Source organism: Cololabis saira, chromosome 11 (assembly GCF_033807715.1).
Source record: "Cololabis saira isolate AMF1-May2022 chromosome 11, fColSai1.1, whole genome shotgun sequence".
NCBI lineage: Eukaryota > Metazoa > Chordata > Actinopteri > Beloniformes > Belonidae > Cololabis > Cololabis saira.
In genome coordinates this window covers 44,105,110-44,123,341 of record NC_084597.1, presented here as the reverse complement: position 1 = coordinate 44,123,341, position 18,232 = coordinate 44,105,110, and the positions used below count along the sequence as shown (strand labels likewise).

Below are 18,232 nucleotides of genomic sequence, written 5' to 3'. Positions count from 1 at the left end.
TTTTCCTGCTGAGGACTATGGTCTGTCTCAGTCACTTCACATTAGGCTGCAAACCACTCCATTGACAGTTGTAAGGTTACATCTAATAAAAATCAACAGAACCATATCATCTACAAAAAGCCTAATTATAAGGAAACCAAACCAGACCCCCCTCCACTCGCCAGCTGCGCCTAGAAACGCTTTCCTTAAAAGTTATCAACCGATTTGGTGCCAAAGGGTGACCTTGACAGAGTTTAACCCTCACTGGAAACGGATCTAACTTGCTGTTGCTGTGTTGGGGTGCCCCAACACGGCCTCAGATGTGTAGTGACCAGACACCCCCTATAAAGTGGTCCGGTAGAAAATACCTACCCCTCCACAGGAGTCCATGAGGGATATGGTTTAATGCCTTCTCCAATTCCAAAAATGTTGGAAGAAATCTCATGCCCCCCTCTATGACCCTGTTGAAAGTGTAGAGCCGGCCCACCCTTCCAGGAAATAAAACACACTGCTCTTCTTGAATCCAAGGCTTGACTATCCAAAGGATACTCTTCTTCAGTTTCCCAGCATAGACCTTACTAGGGAGGCTGATCCCACTGCAGTTGAAACACACCCTTCAATCCCTCTTCGTGAAGAAGGGGACCACCCTATCCTGCCATTCCAGAGGCACAATCCCCGTTGTCAATGTGATGTTGACAGGTGTGACAACCAAGACAGCCCCACAACATCCAGAAACTCAAGGAACTCTGGGCAAATCTCATCTTTCCCCAGTATTTTGCCACCAAGGACCTTTTAACCACCTTGGTGACCTCAGGCCCAGAGATAAGAGAGATCACCTACAAATACCTGGGATCTGCTTCATTGTAGGAAGGCATGTCATGGGAATTGTGGATGTCTTCAAAGAGTTTCTTCCACTGACTAGCAGCAACCCAAGTCAAAATCAGCAGAACCCTGCCCCCACCATAAACAGTGCTGGTGGTGCATCACTTCCCCCTCCTAAGCAGCCAATGGTGGAACACAATCTAACTGGAAGTTGTTTTCTATGGCCTCTCCAAACTCCCTCTGCACCCATTTTTTTGCCTCAGCAACCGCCAAAGCCGCTTTCAACCTGACCTGCCGATATCTATCAGCATGCCTCTAGAGTCCCACAGGCCAAAAAGCTCTTTCTTTAGCCTGACGGTACCTTACAGTGATAGTGTCCACCAACATGTCATGGATTTTCGCCACAGCTCTGATCAGCTGCCTTAACAATGGGGGCACAGAACATGGTCCACTCATACACAATGTCTATAACCTCCCTCGGGATGTAGCCAAAGCTCTGTTGGAGATTGTAGTTAAAGCTTTTTCTGATAGTGGACGCCAGATATCCCCAACAGACCCTGCCCTACCTTTGAGCCTATCAGGTCTGACTGGCATCTTCCCCCATAATAAGAGCCAACTCACCAGCAGGTGGTGATCAGTTGGACGCTTTTTTTCCCTTTTCACCTAAGGTTCCAATAGATGTGGCTGCAAGTCAAATGAAACAACCACAAAGTAAATCATTGGGGTGTCATGGTGCCAAGTGGACATTTAGACACCATGGCTTGAACATGGTGTTCTTTATGGAGGATCCATGATGAGCACAGCAGTCCAATAACAGAACACTGCTGGGGTTCAGATTGGGGAAAGCCTTTACTCCCAATCCCTTCCAGGTCTCACTGTCACTGCCCATGTGAGCGTTGAACTCATCCAGCAGAATGTGGGAGACCCCAGAAGGGACACTCTCCAACTCCCCATCAAAGGACTTCAGAAAGGTTGGGTACTCTGAGCTGCTGTTTGGTGCACACAACAGTCAGGACCTATAACCTTACCAGAGGGTGGAGGAACACTACCCTTTTGTTCAACAATGTAAACCACAATGTACAGGCACCAAGGCAGGGGTCCAATGAGTATGCCTAACCCTACACTGCGTCTCTCCTGGGGGGCAACACTACAGTGGAACAGAGTCCAACCCCTCTAAAGGAGACTAGTGCCGGAGACATGTGTTGAAGTGAGCTTGAGTATATTTTGTCTGACCCTCTCAACCATGTGCTAAAAAGGCTAAGCAAAAGTTCTGAAATGTAGGTGCAGAGGAGAAAAACAAGATCCTTCTCCATGCAATCCTGCTAAGGCTCCTTCCTCACCAGAGAGGTGACACTCCACATCTCTTGAGACACTGTCTGCAGCCGAGGATATACACGGGCGATGCCTTCAGCCAGCTCCCACCTCACATTGCACCTGCCCACTATGGCTCCTCCAATGTGTGCCCTTTTGTGTCTGTGTATGCTGGGCCCCATGGGTACTGGCTCGGCCACCAGGCGGTCCTCAACAAGCCCCACTTCCAGCCCTGGGACTAGAGGGGACCCCTAGTGAACCATCTCCTGACCTCCGCGGGAAATCGGGAGTAAAGCTATGATTCATCATAAAGGCCTTTTAAGATGCTGAAAAGATCATGTTATGAAGAGGAGCAGAACATACCTGTGAAGGGTTTATAGTGGCATTCACTTAAATTCAGCAGAATTCATCATTGACCAAGACACTTTCATATATTTATTACAGCTGTTGAATTTATTTTATTTACAGCTGTAGTATATACATATATATGTACACACACACATATACATATATGTAAATGTATAGCCTTAAAGGATTTCCTAAAGCCGTAACAGGCCGTGACTATTTGATGTTGTTGGTGGTGGAGGTGGATCTACAAAATATTGAATTGAGGGATACTTACTATTGACCCCATGACTTATTATTCCTTTATTTGTTATCATTTATTTCATTTTTTTTCTTAATTTTCGCTTTACTCTTGATAATTAACTAATAAAAAGACTTTATGTTGTTTTCTGCATGTGGTGCAGATTATCACCTGGACCAGGTGAGGGCGTGGCCACAGTTTCCTCTGCAGCTGGGTCAGGTGACAGGACTTGCTGTGGACTCAGATTCTAACCTGGTCATTTTCCACAGAGGCGACCACCACTGGGGGGCAAAGTAAGTCGCTTTCATTGTGTCGTATGACACAGATGTTGTTCTGAGTGAGATCCACCTCATTTCACTGGAGGAGCTCACTACTCACATCTTCTCTCCATCATTGGCAGAGAGCAGACTAGGATCACCTGTCCCTCCATTTGTTCATGACTACTAGGTGTCTTGCTATACTTGTTATATTATTATAACATTTCCCCATTGGCCGTCATCTCAGGTCATGTGATCAGACATTCAGACTTTTACTGTTGCAGCTGATCAATTGATAGAGGTCTGCTGTGTGCACTTTCAGACAGTCTGACTTGACCGATATCATCTCTGCTGCCATTTACTTTAGCTGCATACTTAGATGTTTATGTGCATTTTAAGACTAAGGGCCAATCCCAATACACCCCCTACTTTCTACCACTAGCCCTAAAAATCAAGCCACACATTTTTAGGGCCCTTGAAATCTTCCCAGGGCCCTGTTCCAATACTCCCACTACCCCTACTTTTCAGCACCACCCCTAAATTTTGCTTGCTACATCACTGCGTGGTTTACGTTCGGGTATGTAATGGCGCTTTTGCATTAGTATCACCTTAGCTCGGTTCTACCCGTTTTGCGCTTTCGCACTAGGGCTGAGACGGGTAAAGTCGCTCCAAGTCGATACTTTTTTCTGTAACCATTTCAGTGAGGTTCTGAAAGCGGGCTGAGCAGGGACTATTTCTGACGTCACCACCTCCTCGCCACCGATTGGTCGGGGGGCGGAGATGTCACCACCCTCCGCGCCTCTGATTGGTCGGGGGGCGGGGCCGTCAGACGTTTGAATCAGGAAGCGGGAGTCAGCGCGAGGGGACTCGCGGCGATATTATTATAAAGCGCAAAACGTCTGTTTGGTGATCCAACTCTGAGGTGCAGATGTTCATAAACCTGGTGGCTGAGGAGAGAATTAAAAAAGGGATGTAGACGGGCTGTTTTACTCTCAGCTGCTCGCGGCTCCAGCTGATTTCTCATCAGCGCCGACATGAACAAAGGTGTTGCGCAATCGAGTATGTCACAGCAGCTTCACCACAACCTGCCCACTTCCCCCCTGGCAGTGCGAAAACACACGTGTGGGGCCGTGTAAAGCCGCACCGAGCAGTACCGGGCTGTGCCGATACTAGTGGAAAAGTGCCATATGCGACTGCGTAGTTACGTTTGCACATACGTGACACCATATCAGGAAGCCCAGAGCTAAAAGCTGTTTTAATTTCGGCTGTAGCGCTGTTAATATGCCACTTTATTAAGTTTTAATATTTTTTCAGGCGTAAAAGTAACCGTTAAGATCCCCAACCTGGGCTCAGTTTATCCAAATAACGCCTGTTAAGAAATTTGATCTGATGTTTTCGGAGAACAGCCTGCCGGCTCCGAGCAGCAGCAGCTGGAGTACAGACGTGATCGCCGGGTCAACCTGCGCCGTCGTCCCGGGCAGAAACCTGCAGCTCTGTGGAGAATTACAGCTGGCTGAAATAAATCATTTAGGAAAATAAATGTTGGTTTAATAGATGAAATCTAACAGTTGTAGCTACGCCTGTTAAGAAATTTGCTCCGAAAATTTTGGGAACTGATTTATGGTTCCGCATTAAATCGACCCTATGGCGTATGGCGCGCGTCGCCACGTAACCTACGCCGTAGGCCTGCGTTGGTGTAACGCGGAACCATAAATCAGCCTTTATTCTGGCGAGGTTTGAAAAAGACTTTGCAACAACGGGAAAGCGAGTGATTATGTACATTCACTGAGTGAATATTATGAAAGTAAAATATATATTACTCGCTAGAAATGTAATCAAAACGCATTTTTATGACATTTTAAGAAATGTCCCCCATGTTTTTTTTTTATTCAGTCCGCAAATGACGACGAAAAGCTTTCTGGGAAATTTTTCTAGCCTCGGGTAGGGTGCATCTGAAATCCCTCGCTGTGAAGGGCTAGATTGATAACCACTAACCCTCGTTTAAGCCACTCCCCCTAGATGCAAAGAGGAACTCGTTTAAGCCACTCCCCCTAGATGCAAAGAGGAATTGGGACACCACTACCCTCACGGGAATGCGAAAAATTTAGGGGTAGGGATCAAAAGTAGGACTAGGGGGGGATTGAGACTGGGCCCAAGACTGTCTGACTAATGCAAGTTTATGTATATGTATATATATATATATATATATATATATATATAAATAACTTGATGTAAATGTACAGTCTGGCTTGTTTTTTTTGGACCATGACTGCCTGCATGTCATTGTTAACATGAGTGACAGCTGTCAGTGACCTCGATTGGATCAAATCTTCTACGTGTGGTTTCTGCGTTCCAGCTCTTTCAACAGCTACGACCAGTATCAGCACAGGTCCCTGGGGCCCATCCAGCACTCCACTATCCTGGTTGTGGACCCTGCTACGGGCAAAATCCTGAAGGCCTCTGGCAGAAACATGTAAGCATCTTCCGCAGTTCTTTAGTTGTAAAAGTCAGGGCTTCTGTGCAGAAATTAACTGTGTTATTGTTTCAACAGCCAGGAATATTGCCATCCCATAATCCTTCTTTTTCCTCATGTTGTAGGTTTTACTTGCCTCATGGAATACAGACAGACAAAGAGAATAATTATTGGGTGACAGATGTGGCTCTTCATCAGGTGAGCTTCATGTCTTCTCTGTATGTGTTGTGGAAAGTTATGTCAAGTGACCAAATTCAGTTCATTAATATTGAACACTAAAAGTAAAAGTGTAAGCTTAAAACAAATTGAAGGCCAGCGAGTGAAAATGGGGTTTCAGCAGAAATTTAAATGTGGCAACAGTTTGAGCTGTTCATACTTGTTAAGGATAAAAACATCAACAGAAATAACAAACAGTAATAATAGTAGTAATTACATATAAATGTCCTAAACCCAAGACACTGAACAAAAACAAAAAGTGCTAATCAAACGTTGCTCTAGAGCTCTAAGTTCATTGTACAAAAACAGAGGATGCTAGTCTGAAGTGATTGTTGACTGTTTCATTGCTGTCTGTCTGTAGAAACTCTCAAAGGGCTCATACCACTCCTTGCCAGTCATTTTCATCGCTGTTTTGTTAATACTAGTCAGACAGCAACTCCATATTTGATGATACTTTCGAGCTCTGTAGAAAATCATTCAAGATTCTTTATTTGTCACCGTTCATATTTCATAACAATCATGATCTGATTTGTTTGCTAATCATGATCTGTTTGCTAACATCATACAGCCTCAGTTTTACTAAAAAGGGTGATTGATGTATTTAAAGCAGCACAACGTAACTTTCAGCTTTTCTGAGTTTGGCGGCATCTTTTGGACAAAAGCGGTAGTGCTTTACCAGAAAGAACACTACGTTTCCCATGAGCACCAGCGCGTACTGCCGGAAAACTCCTGTCCCGTCGCGTGCATTTGTTTTGAGAGAAGACGGGACGCTTTTCTGTTTCACCAAGTGAACAGACGGAACGCAAAACAAAAAGATGTTAAACTGCTGGAAAGGAACTGGAATTTACCGGGATACCTTAAACAAGGAAGCCAGGGAGCGGTATATGGAGAAAATGATTATTAACTTATGATCTGGATCCATATGAAATCCCTACTACAGATTGGAGCTCCTCGTCGGAGCGCCACTCTTTAGAAGGATTTACTGCCGCAGTTCTGCAGAACCACCGTCTCCGGCTACCTTGTTTAGGAGTGTTTGGCAGCTGCTTTGGTAAATGTTTGACTCGCCATGTGTTTCAATAAATTAGTATAATAGTACAACATACAGTACATGTTTTGTATTACTCTTACTTTTCTTTTCTTTTTTTTTGACTGCTTTGAAGAGGCTCCGAGGCGTGAGCAATATTTTTTTTTTCCTCGTGAGATTATTTTTTTCCTCTGCAGCTACAAATCAAATAGTTAATATTTTTCCCTCAACAAAATTAATCTCACCGCAGAGAGCTGACCAGCAACTGCGTTTAGCTGGAGTAGTGAGGAATAAAACCCGTTTGAATGATCCGACCCCGGTCTGTGAGTGTTGGTTTGTGGTTTAATAAACCCGTGTTTTGATCCGACGGTCTGTGTGCGTGTTAGTTTGTTTACTGAGGAACGTTATGTTTGGTCGGACTCGTTACAGCCGCGATCCAACCGAGCCGACGACTCTTTTACTCTTTTACTTTGTTATCTCAGATAATTGGCCGGCCTCCGTGGTTCTGTCTCCGAGCAGGAAACCGGTGAAAAGTTAAACCATTAGGATCTTTTCCCCACGTCTGTTGTGTGGAGCTGCTGCAGCTACAACACAGCAACGGGTTACCAGCTTCTGCGGAGCTCTGCGCTCCACGCCCTGCCCATTTTTGTCTAGACTACGAATCGGGAAGGAGGGGGAAGTGACGTATGCCGTAAAGCAGTCAAAGCCGTAAAAATGTGTAGTTTTTTAGTGTGGCAGGGTTCCTCCCGGTCCAGGTTGGAGTAGAACCTCATAACAATAAAGCAGCACAATGTAACGTTCAACTTTTGTTGAGTTTGGCGGCTCCTTTGGACAAAAGCGGTAGTGCTTTACCAGTAGTAGTAGTAGTAGTAGTAGTAGTAGTAGTTTAACAGTAGTGTCCTACCATGCTCCTCAAAGTTACATAGTGCCAGTGAAGGCGATACAGACCCCTCAGACCATGACAGAGGTTCATTAAACCTGTTGGAAGTTGATGTACCATCACAATGACTCTGGAAATATTAGATTAAGGTGGAAAAGTTACATAGTGCCGCTTTAACATCGGAGTTAAATATATAATATAGTATAATAATATATGTGGACAACAGATCAGTCTTGAATGAGCCCTGGCCCACATGTGGTAAGGTGAGTCATCTATCCACCTGCTTATTAAGCTGTTTGGAACTCTTTCTTTTATACTTCTCTGATCACCTCATCATCATCAGTTCATGTCACGTATTTATCTTTTTAGATCATTAGTGATGTAGTGAATGTTGAAGATTAGTGGTAAGGCACCGGTGTGATGTGGGTTTCATCAACACACACATCCCAGCAGGATATCCTCCTCTGAGCATGCTCTGTACCTCCGCAGGTGTTAAAGGTGAGCAGCGATGGCAGAGACACAACCTTAGTGGCACTGGGGGAAGCTTTCACGCCAGGAAGTGACACCAAGCATTTCTGCAAACCCACTGATGTGGCAGTGGACCCGGAGACCGGAAACATCTTCGTGTCTGACGGCTACTGTAACTCCAGGATCCTGAAGTTCTCAGCTGATGGCAGATACCTGTCTCAGTGGGGTTCAGGTATCTACCTGCACACACAATCACACACACACACTGAATCTGTTCTTACAGACTAACAGATATTCACTGACTACGTTTACATGCAGTCAAAATTCAGGTTATTGCTAATATTCCGGTTACTGAAACATTCGGAATATTCAGTTTCCATGCGGAGGTGGATAAGTTGCTGTGGTGACCCCTGAAGGGAGCAGCCAGAAGAAAAGAAGAAAGGTTTGCTGTGTGTCTCCTTACCTAAACGAGAAATGCAGCGCAGCAACCTAAATAATGAGAATATTTACCTCATTTGTGCATCAGTTAAAGCCTCTACTTCAGGGGTGTCAAATGTGCGGGCCGTGGGCCGCATGCGGCCCCAGAGAGATTTTCATGCGGCCCGCGAGAAGTTTCCAACGCAAAAAACCGGAATGTTAATTTACTAAAAAGGAAGGCATAAATAATTGCCATGAATCGCAGCATATCCCATAATATATTTCTTCTACAAATCCATCGTTATTCCACAAAGAGAGCAGTTTTCGACATTTTTTTAGTTTTCTAGAATGCATTTGCCGATTTTATTTCTTTGTAGACAGTCGTTTATTTTTATTAACTGACTACTATTATATATTTTCGCAGGAAAAATATCACTGCTAAAAAAGATGGTAGAAGATATTTATTCGGAGAATTTCAGTTTTGAATACGAGGATGGTGACAAAGTAAAACAGTTAAAAGAGAAGTGCTGACTTTTTCGTCACACTGGCGCGCCAATTTTTAAAAATAAATACACTTAATTGTACTGGAAAAATCTCTAAATCACAAAGAAACACTCTCGGATGTAATAAGAAAGATTTAGCTTTTAATTAAATTTCCTATAAAAAAGCGAAATATAAAAAAAACATACTTGTTTCTGTTTATCTTTGTAAAATGATATTAAAAGTATCTTACATAATTTGAAAAAAAAAGAGAAATTTCAAGAAAAGATCCTGAAGAAATATATTTTACATAATCAGAGTGTAAACAAAGTGCATATTTCCTTTAAAATTAACTAAACTGATATTGGATTAGATAACAAGAGTAAAAAAAAAAAAGAATTAGAAAAAAAGATTTCGCACCGTTTTTGTTATTTTGAGCGTGCGCGAGAAAAAAATTGGTCAAATCCAGCCCGCCAAGCAAAATGAGTTTGACACCCCTGCTCTACTCTAGTTGGTCCCGCAACCACCTGAAAACAGGTTTAACTGGAGACGTGTCTTTGCTGTGACTGGTTCCCACGTTGGTGGAAGCTGAGGTTGTCATGCTCCGGTCCAGCAGTCTGACGCCGCTGCCTCTCATCCGTCTCTCTAAGGTTCGTCAGACAGGAGGAGGCGTGTCCCGTTCCAGATCCCTCACAGCCTGGCGTTCCTGGCGGACAGGAAGGAGGTTTGCGTGGCTGACAGGGAGAACGGTCGGATCCAGTGCTTCATTGCTGAAACTGGAGAGTTTGTCAAGGAGATAAAGAAAGATGAGTTTGGAGGAGCTGTGTATGCCATCAGCTACAGCCCCGCTGGAGGTGAGCAAACCTTCAAATGTTGTCAATCCATTGATTCTCCTCATGTTATGGGAAGTGCTTAACAGTTCTTTGTTTGTGTATGCATGTTCATGAAGATGGACTGATCTTTGCCGTCAACGGGGAATCTCTATATCTCTCTGCTCCACTCAGAGGTTTTGTTATAAATTATTCAACCAAAGACATTTTGGACACCTTCATCCCAAACAAACAGGTAAACACTCTTCAGGGGACCCTAGGGTCTGTAACCGTCACTCACCTCAGGTTACTGTAACGTCACGTGCAAAGGTTAATACCCCCTCAAACATTCATGTGATTGTGATCGGCTTCAGTTTTAGGCAATTACAACCTCAGACAAACAACAGAATAGAACTTCTTTATTTTGAAGTTATGTATTCAAAAAACATAAAGTCAAATAGAAAAAACTGTTATATGGCAAATACTAAGCACCCCCTCACTACTTTGATAAGATTTAAGAGGGTAATTTGCAGTCAGGCGACGATCATCATCAGCTCTTGATGACTTGATTATCAGCAGGTGTAGAGACCTCGACAAAAACACACGTGTTGCCAGTTTGCTGGTTTGTAGCATTCAGGTGTGTGTTCACATATGGCGCTTTTACACTAGTTCCTACTAGGAATGGGCGATATTTTACTGTTCACGATATACCATCAAAAAAATTGGGAGGGAGCAGTGATTTGGGGGCTCCAAAGACTGAATGTGGGGATAGATTTATAGTTACAATGATGGAGTTGAATTGGTATTTTTTTTATTGTCATTTTTATCGTTATCGGGATAAATGCCAGAAATTATCGTGATACATTTTTTAGTCCATACCGCCCAGCCCTAGTTCCTACTCAGCTCGACTTGACTCGCCTTGTCCTCGTTTGTTTTTAAACACCCAGATCAGTAGTAGGAGGTTGGAGAAGCTGCTGTGACGTATTTGATTGTGTGATCTAAATGAAGAAGACAACAACGCTAAAGATGTAGAACCTGGAGGAGATGATAGATGTGCTGCTGGGTCTGTGGCTTGTGTTTGATATCAAGTTAAAAAATGAGAGTGAGAGAAACTTCAAGCGGCTACGCTTTTTTTTTGTTTGTTTGTGTCGGTGCTGCTGAAAAGTCAGCTGGAGCCGTGAGCAGCTATGACGAGACAGAGCTCCTGGTAGATCTGGTTGTTCCTTATCTCCGTCTAGATCCCTTTTTAATTCTCTCCTCAGCACCAGGTTTATGAACATCTGCACCTCAGAGTTGGATCATGAAACAGACGTTTGCACTGCCATTGCCTGTTGAATAAAATCACCGCGAGCCGCTCTTGTGCTGATTTCCGCTTCCTGATTCAAACGTCTGACTCCAACCCCCCGACCAATCGGTGTCCTGTAGTGTGATGATGTCAGATACAGCCGACTCAGCAGCTTAGAACCTCGGCAGAATAGTTACAGAAAAGTATCTACTCGTCACGCCTCCACCCGCCTCCACCCGTAGTAGGTACGAGTGTAAAAGCGCCAATAGTGATAAAGGTAAACACATCAGCAGTTGTCTCAGAGATTATAGTTGCGTCAGGAAAGCATTCAAGAGAGCTAGCGATCGTCTCATCTAACAATCCCGACCAAAGACCATGCACAGCTCAGGGAAGTGCACAAACGTATCAAAGCATACAGGAATCCCTGAGCACATATAATTAAGTTCATTACAGCACAATTAGAAGAAAAAAATGAATGAATTGAACCAGTTGTCTTGAATATGTAACTGACAAATTAAACAAGTTCTCTGTTTGGCCAAAGACATCTGTTCGGACCCAGAGGTGTGTGACAGGTTGATGATGCAGTATCCTTTCTGCCACATTTTTGAATGTATATGTGTTTTATTTCATTACCAGGAGTTTAAAATGCCTCACGACATCGTTGAAACTGGGGATGGCAGCGTTTATGTCGGGGATGCAGGCAGTAACTTGGTCTTCAAGTTCACTGCTGAAAGTAAGCCATTCTTTGTCATACTTTTCTCCAAAGTTTTGCTATCTGTAATTTTTGTGCCCGCCGTGCCTTAAATGTGTCCGTAAGGTCTGTGAAGGTCTCTCCCATAAATTACCATCTAATTAGTGGGATTTTATTTTCCAGAGTTGCATCGCTCTGTCAAGAAAGCAGGAATCGAAGTTCAGGAACTTGAAGGTGAGGTCTGCAGAGTCTTTTTGTATCTCCGCCAGGCTGATCAGGCATCTAAACGTGTGCTGCTGCTCAAAATCAGCCTGAAGGCTACTCTGTACCTCCAATGAAACTGGTACTTTTTTTCATATGATTTGGGAATGCCCAGGAGTTTTTGAGTTTTGGAGGATGGTTGCTTCTAAACTCTCATTACTTTTTACTATTAACATTACACCATCCCCTACCATTTTTTTTTATTAAACAGAGATGTCTTCAGTATTCACATTCATTACTCAGGTAGAAGTATAGATACTAGAGTTTAAAAATACTCCTGTAGAAGTTGAAGTATCAACTCAAGTTTTTTACTCAAGTAAAAGTATAAAAGTACTGGTTTCAAAACTACTTAAAGTATAAAAGTAAAAGTAATGTAAGGGGGAAAAAAGCCATTAAGGACAAAAGTCATTGAAAATGAATGTATCTTAGTATAATGCAAATATATTAAAGAAGCATATATGTGTACTATTGAGCATTAACATGTGTTTCAGAGAGCAGCAGATATGATGACTAGTTGTCTATAAGTATTGTAATGGTGCAAAAAGTCAAACTTCATGTTCATGTTATCATTTATCCTAACCTTTATTGGAATGTACATCCAAGTTTAGTTGCAGGAATCTGAGGGAACGGATGTAAGAACAAAACTGGACAAGAACATCTGAAACAACCACAACCAAATTCACTCTATCCGGATGGAGCAATTTAACTGGATAGTTTTTATTAAAGGCCCAAATGAAATAGAGTAACGAGGCTGTTTTTAAAATGTAAGGAGTAAAAAGTACAGATAATTGTGTGAAAATGTAAGGAGTAAAATTAAAAAGTGGTCTGAAAAATAATTACTCCAGTGAAGTATAGATAACCAAAATTTCTACTTAAGTAAGGTAACGAAGTATTTGTACTTCGTTACTTGACACCTCTGAAGGCGATTAAGAGAAGACTGGGAGACTCCTACATAAAGTGAGTTGCAGTAGTCCAAGCGTGAGCTAATTAGGGCATGGACGGACTGTGAAGGAGCGTACTGAGGCGTACTGGGGTTGTTTTCATATTAGTGAGTTATTTACTGTCTGCTGACACTGCATGTCAGGTGCCGGCTCAGTTGTTGCCAGGCAACAAACACGATACCTGGATGCATTCATGGTGATCATGGTGTTCCCCTCTCGCTGCTACATGTCCAGCTCTCCCACAGTTGGTCAAATGACAAAAAAAGATTAAAAAAAAAACTATAATTAAGGCTCAAATGCTTAAATAATGATGAAATTCTTCTTGTGATTACACTTAAACATCACACCCCAAATATTTCTCCCCGTGCAGCAGTGGAAGCCTTCATTCAAACCAAGACGAGGCCGGCCCACAACATTTCAAAGACGATGACCGTCCAGGAGAAGCAATCTGTGGCTCAGCAGAGACCGGCAGTGGAACCGGCAGTGGAACCGGAGGAGAAGAAACTCATCTCAAAGGCCCAGAGAGCGGATGGTTTCATCCCCACAATCATCAGCATCCTGCTGCTCATCCCGCTGGTGATCTGCATCTCCATTGGAGTCTTCGTCTGCTGGAGAAAAAACAGTACGTATGAGCCTGACGAGGGTCAGGAGGGTGGACGATCACATCTCCTTCTCATTCTCTCACTTTTAATAACTGTGGTTTGCTGATCTTTGAAAAATGTCTGTTAATATCTGCTCATTATTTTTACAGAACGATTTGAGGTCAAAACAGAACCACGCTCTGTGGGAGGAATTCTGGGAAAAATAAAAGGTAAGTTTCTGTTCAGGCTTCTGTTCTCACATCACACCTGCTCCCTGTACCGGGGGCCGGGACATCAACAGGTTTAACAAAATCCAAGTAATTCCTGCTGATCCAAAATGCATCTCCTTCACTCCCTGGTAGGGGTGTAACGATACACTAATCTCACGATACGGTACGATACACCATATTGAGGTCACGATAACGATACAATATTATAGCAGTATTTTTTTAACAACCTTGAATGAGGAACATATGACTGGAAAAAATGGTCTTTTATTTGAAAGACACAAAATACAAAACAATGCTGTACATTTGCCCTATTGTTACAGTTTGTAATGCTTTATAACTGTTTAAGTTTTAAAGAGAAAGCCAGGCCAAACATTTTCCACAAACTGAACTAAAAGTAAATGTCAGGTTTGCATTATGCATCTTCAGTTTCATACAAGTACAAATATTTAGCCACAAACTGAATAGTTTCTCTCATGTATGATTTGACCTTTTTCTTTTCCAGAAATTTAACAACTAAAATTAAATAAATAAATAAAAGTAAATAAATACATACAATTTTACATCATAAAAAAGATTGATTCATGCTCACCTTATAAGTGTAAGAGGAGATTTATTTTTGTTAAGAAGGTTATTTTGGTAATTCAGGGTTGATTATTTTATAAATCTATTCTTTATATTCTGATGTAAATCAGGGACTATAATGACACTAGTCAGTTTATCTGTAGTGATTAGTCTGTTTTAGATTGGGCGGAGTGATACGCCACAGTACGGCACTAGGTGCTGTGTTGATGTTCTAAAATCCTACACTGTTGAGGGACATTAAAGTACACTGGAACTCAGCAGAAGTTTCCCCGTGTTTATCCTACTCACCACCCCAAAAAGGTTTAATTTAATAAGGTAAGGCTTAACTCTACACCAGCCTTACATAAGTAAAAGTTCAGAGCTCAAAACCCCCAAGAGTCCCGTGATCGGGACAAAAACGGGACTAGTTTCTTCTAAGTGGAGGAAGATTTTGGTCCGCGGGTCGAGGCGCGGTCGGATGCGCGTTACTAGTCAACACAATAGATTAATATTAATAACCCAATATTGCGATACAGTTTGTCACCTCCACAACACGTATTTGGACGTTTTTGTATCGCAAAATTTCGTGGCACGATATATTGTTCCACCCCTACTCCCTGGTAACTTTCAGGCTTTTTCAATATTCTGGGATTAAAAAGAAGTGAGATGTTTCTCCCTAAACTATCCGTGGAGAGAGGCTGGGAAAGGAGCTGCGTGCTTCCTGCTTCCTTGTCCATGAAGGGAGTGTCCCTCAGTTGTGAGGAACGCCGCCTCCTGTCCACGACAGAGATCTGTGTGTGAGCAGGCGTCATGTGGCTCTGACGAGTCTTCTCTGTGCGCAGGTAAAGCAGTGGGCGGCCTGAACCTGGGGAACTTCTTTGCATCTCACAAGGGTTACAGTCGCCAGGGCTTTGACCAGCTGAGCACTGAGGGCAGCGACCAGGAGAGGAACGTGGAGGACAGCAGCGACTCCGAGAACGAGGAGTACTCCGCCCTGCCGCCGCCCCCCGCCTCCTCGTAAACGCTGCAGCCCCGCTGCGACCCCGCCGCGGCCCCGCCGTGGCCCTTCTTCATGTAACTGCTGTGTCTTGCTCTTTTCTGTAAATATTATAATGTGTTTCTGTACAGAATATGAATGAATTTACCAGTTAAACGCCGACCCGGTTGTAGAATTACTTCCCCCCCATAAAACCTTTATTTTATATCTCAGCGTCTGCTCAAATTCAGCCTTAAACATTTCAAATTCTGTTTAATAATCATATTTATTTTGGGGTCTGTAATATATTTGTGTCGTGATAGCAGTTCATCAGAGGCCTGTGAAGGACACAGCGCCCTGTTGAGTCCGAAATCTTCCTCCTGCTGCTAAAGTGCCATTTCATTTCAGTTGCGTCACGCAGTCATCAGATTGGCTCTCGTGGGATTTTATGTGTCCCCGCTACGACGCTTGCAGGTGGCAAGTGTTGCTCTGGTTGAAGTCCGAAATGACCAGTCCGGCGCCAGATCAGAGTTCGTCCTCCGCATCCATTTTTAGTTCATTCTGTGCCTTTTTATGTCTCTGTTTTGTTCTTTATGTTAAAGAAAACCATGCACATTCCTCAGAGACCAAACTTGTCGCCCCGTGTCCTGGCTGGTTTTACCTGCTCCAAGTGTGTCAAACAGGCAGAAGCTTCCGTACCATCCACGTTTTACTTCCTCCCGGTCATTTCTTCCATTTCTGAAGGACCGAAGAGTGTTAAAACTGTTAAAACTGCAGGAACCGGTGTAGAAACTGGGAGAAAGTCGTGTGCACTCCAGCCTCCGAGCATTTCAGCCGTTCGTGCACAGATGTGTCAGTACCAGGTCATAAACTGATCCTCATCTGTGATTGTTCTGGACTCATGTTTGAGTTCATTTCCATCCTGTTTGTTCATCAAGCTCTCCTGCTTCCGTCCATAACATTTTAGTTGTATTTTCTTGCGATGAAGACTGAATGAACCGATTGCTGACGAGCACGTCCTGGATTTCTAACAGAACCGTCACATGTGGCCTACCTGATATTTATTGTGACACTGGTTTTGCTGCAAGAGTACTATTTTCAGTAACCATGGTATTTGTGTAATAAAGTGTCTGCAAAGCATCACCGCGTCCTGGCGTTTGTTGCTGATGTGTCCGGTCTTCCAGAAGTTCTCATGCAGTTCTTCATGTCTGACAAAGAAGTTGAGGAAACTTGCAGTTTTAGAACCGTCGGGACTCTGAAAATGTTTTTTTGTGTATCTTAGATGTTATTGATCCTCACTAGGGTCGTCCGCAGGAGGCCATCCCAGATCTCTGGGCAAAAGTTGAGAACTTTTTTTGGGTTGAGAATGTCTTTTTAAAAGAAAATGTGCAAACTTGTTTCAACACTTTGTGGCGATCATCGAGAACATGCAGCGTTCAGCTTTTCTGGTAATCTTGACCTGCCAGATACATTTTTTATATCTATAATTATATTGACAGAAATGATAAACTAAAAATGTCTTGTTTTGGTCACTTTGGGGTCTAGACTGTTTTCAATAGTTTCCAAATAAGATAATAGCTTTAAAAACAACAATATTTGGTTTGTTGGTTAGCGAATTCAGAACAATTTAAAAATAAAATTCAGCTATAATTATGAGAAGGTTGACCAGAAATAATTTCTCTAATTCCTAATTTAAGTGAAGAATCAATTTTGGACACTTATTAAGCTATTATTAATTTATTTATTATTAATTAATCCCAAAACTACATGTTAGTACATTCCCCAAATAAGGGAGATATTGTTGATGCCACATAAAGGGCCGACGTATCAATATTTATCTCATATTTTAGAAGATTGATCTTACCTGGATAGCATCTATAAAGTATTTTGAAAATAACTTCTCTCGTGTAATAAAAACTTTTTGCAGTTTACATCATTGTAAGTTATTCCAATAAAAACCTACTAAATCTACTAAGAAAAGGGCAATTTTGACCACTATACTTGTCATCATCGACATGGGAACACAACACAAGGGACAAGGGAGAGCATACACTGAAAGAAGTTCCTCTAAGTGAGGAACTGACCATGTCTTTATCAACGTTTATGAAGTTAATATCCTGATTTTTCCACATTAAATAGGGGAGAGAAATTGTCTACGCTGCTGACCAAGATACTAGGAGCTGGCAGTGGAAGTTTTGTGGTTTCGCTGGGAATTTAGAGATATTGTTACATCTTTATTGTTACATTTATCATCACATTTTTCTTAATTTAATGTATTTTTCTTTATCCAAATGAAATTACATGAAACTTTATCTATTTTTGTGCTTATGTAACACAGAGCCATGGGAGAAGTGTCTCAGCGTTGATGACGTGTTAACAGCTACATCTACTGGCTCCTGATATGTTGGTGAAGCCCCAGCTGGTGACGTCAAACCCTGAACTAAACCGGCCTTTGTTGGGCTACCAGTTCAGATCACAGTTGTTTTAGTTACCAATTCAATTCAATTCAATTTTATTTATATAGCGTCTAATACAACAGAGTTGTCTCTAGACGCTTTACAGAGACCCATACCCAGAACATGACCCCCGAGCAGTTATTACATAAACAATGGCAGGTAAAAACTCCCCTAGTGGGAGAAAAACCTTAAGCCAAACAGTGGCAAGGAAAAACTCCCCTTTAGGAGGGAAGAAACCTTGAGCAGGACCAGGCTCATCAGGGGGGACCCTCCTGCCGAGGGCCAGACTGGTGGGTCAGGGACGGCAACAGCACAGCAGGCAGGTGGAAGCAGCAACGGGATGACCGGGGGTGGGGACCGCAGGCCAGCACACAGCTCCCGAAGCTCCGGCCCAATCAGCAAGTCCCAGGTTGGGGTGCAGGGTCAGGAAAAGACTTGTGCTCCGTAATGCAAGCTACAAGCCACCCACGGCCACCTGCAGGACAAAAGAGAGAAAAGGGAGGAGAAGGGGGGGGCAGCAACGGGATG

The 18,232-nt window shown here is 43.0% G+C and overlaps 1 protein-coding gene across 1 annotated transcript in view; it reads left to right on the top strand.

Moving 5' to 3' along the window:
- pam (peptidylglycine alpha-amidating monooxygenase) overlaps positions 1 to 16,388 on the top strand; it is a 61,183-nt gene extending 44,795 nt beyond the window's left edge. The window contains exons 15-25 of the mRNA XM_061734570.1: positions 2,862 to 2,991; positions 5,312 to 5,428; positions 5,554 to 5,626; positions 8,038 to 8,248; positions 9,564 to 9,767; positions 9,863 to 9,978; positions 11,644 to 11,740; positions 11,882 to 11,932; positions 13,271 to 13,522; positions 13,652 to 13,711; positions 15,115 to 16,388. Coding sequence (XP_061590554.1) covers positions 2,862 to 2,991; positions 5,312 to 5,428; positions 5,554 to 5,626; positions 8,038 to 8,248; positions 9,564 to 9,767; positions 9,863 to 9,978; positions 11,644 to 11,740; positions 11,882 to 11,932; positions 13,271 to 13,522; positions 13,652 to 13,711; positions 15,115 to 15,293 — 1,490 coding nt within the window. The 3' untranslated portion in view covers positions 15,294 to 16,388. The remainder of the gene's footprint in view (positions 1 to 2,861; positions 2,992 to 5,311; positions 5,429 to 5,553; positions 5,627 to 8,037; positions 8,249 to 9,563; positions 9,768 to 9,862; positions 9,979 to 11,643; positions 11,741 to 11,881; positions 11,933 to 13,270; positions 13,523 to 13,651; positions 13,712 to 15,114) is intronic.
- The last annotated feature ends 1,844 nt before the right edge of the window (positions 16,389 to 18,232 follow it).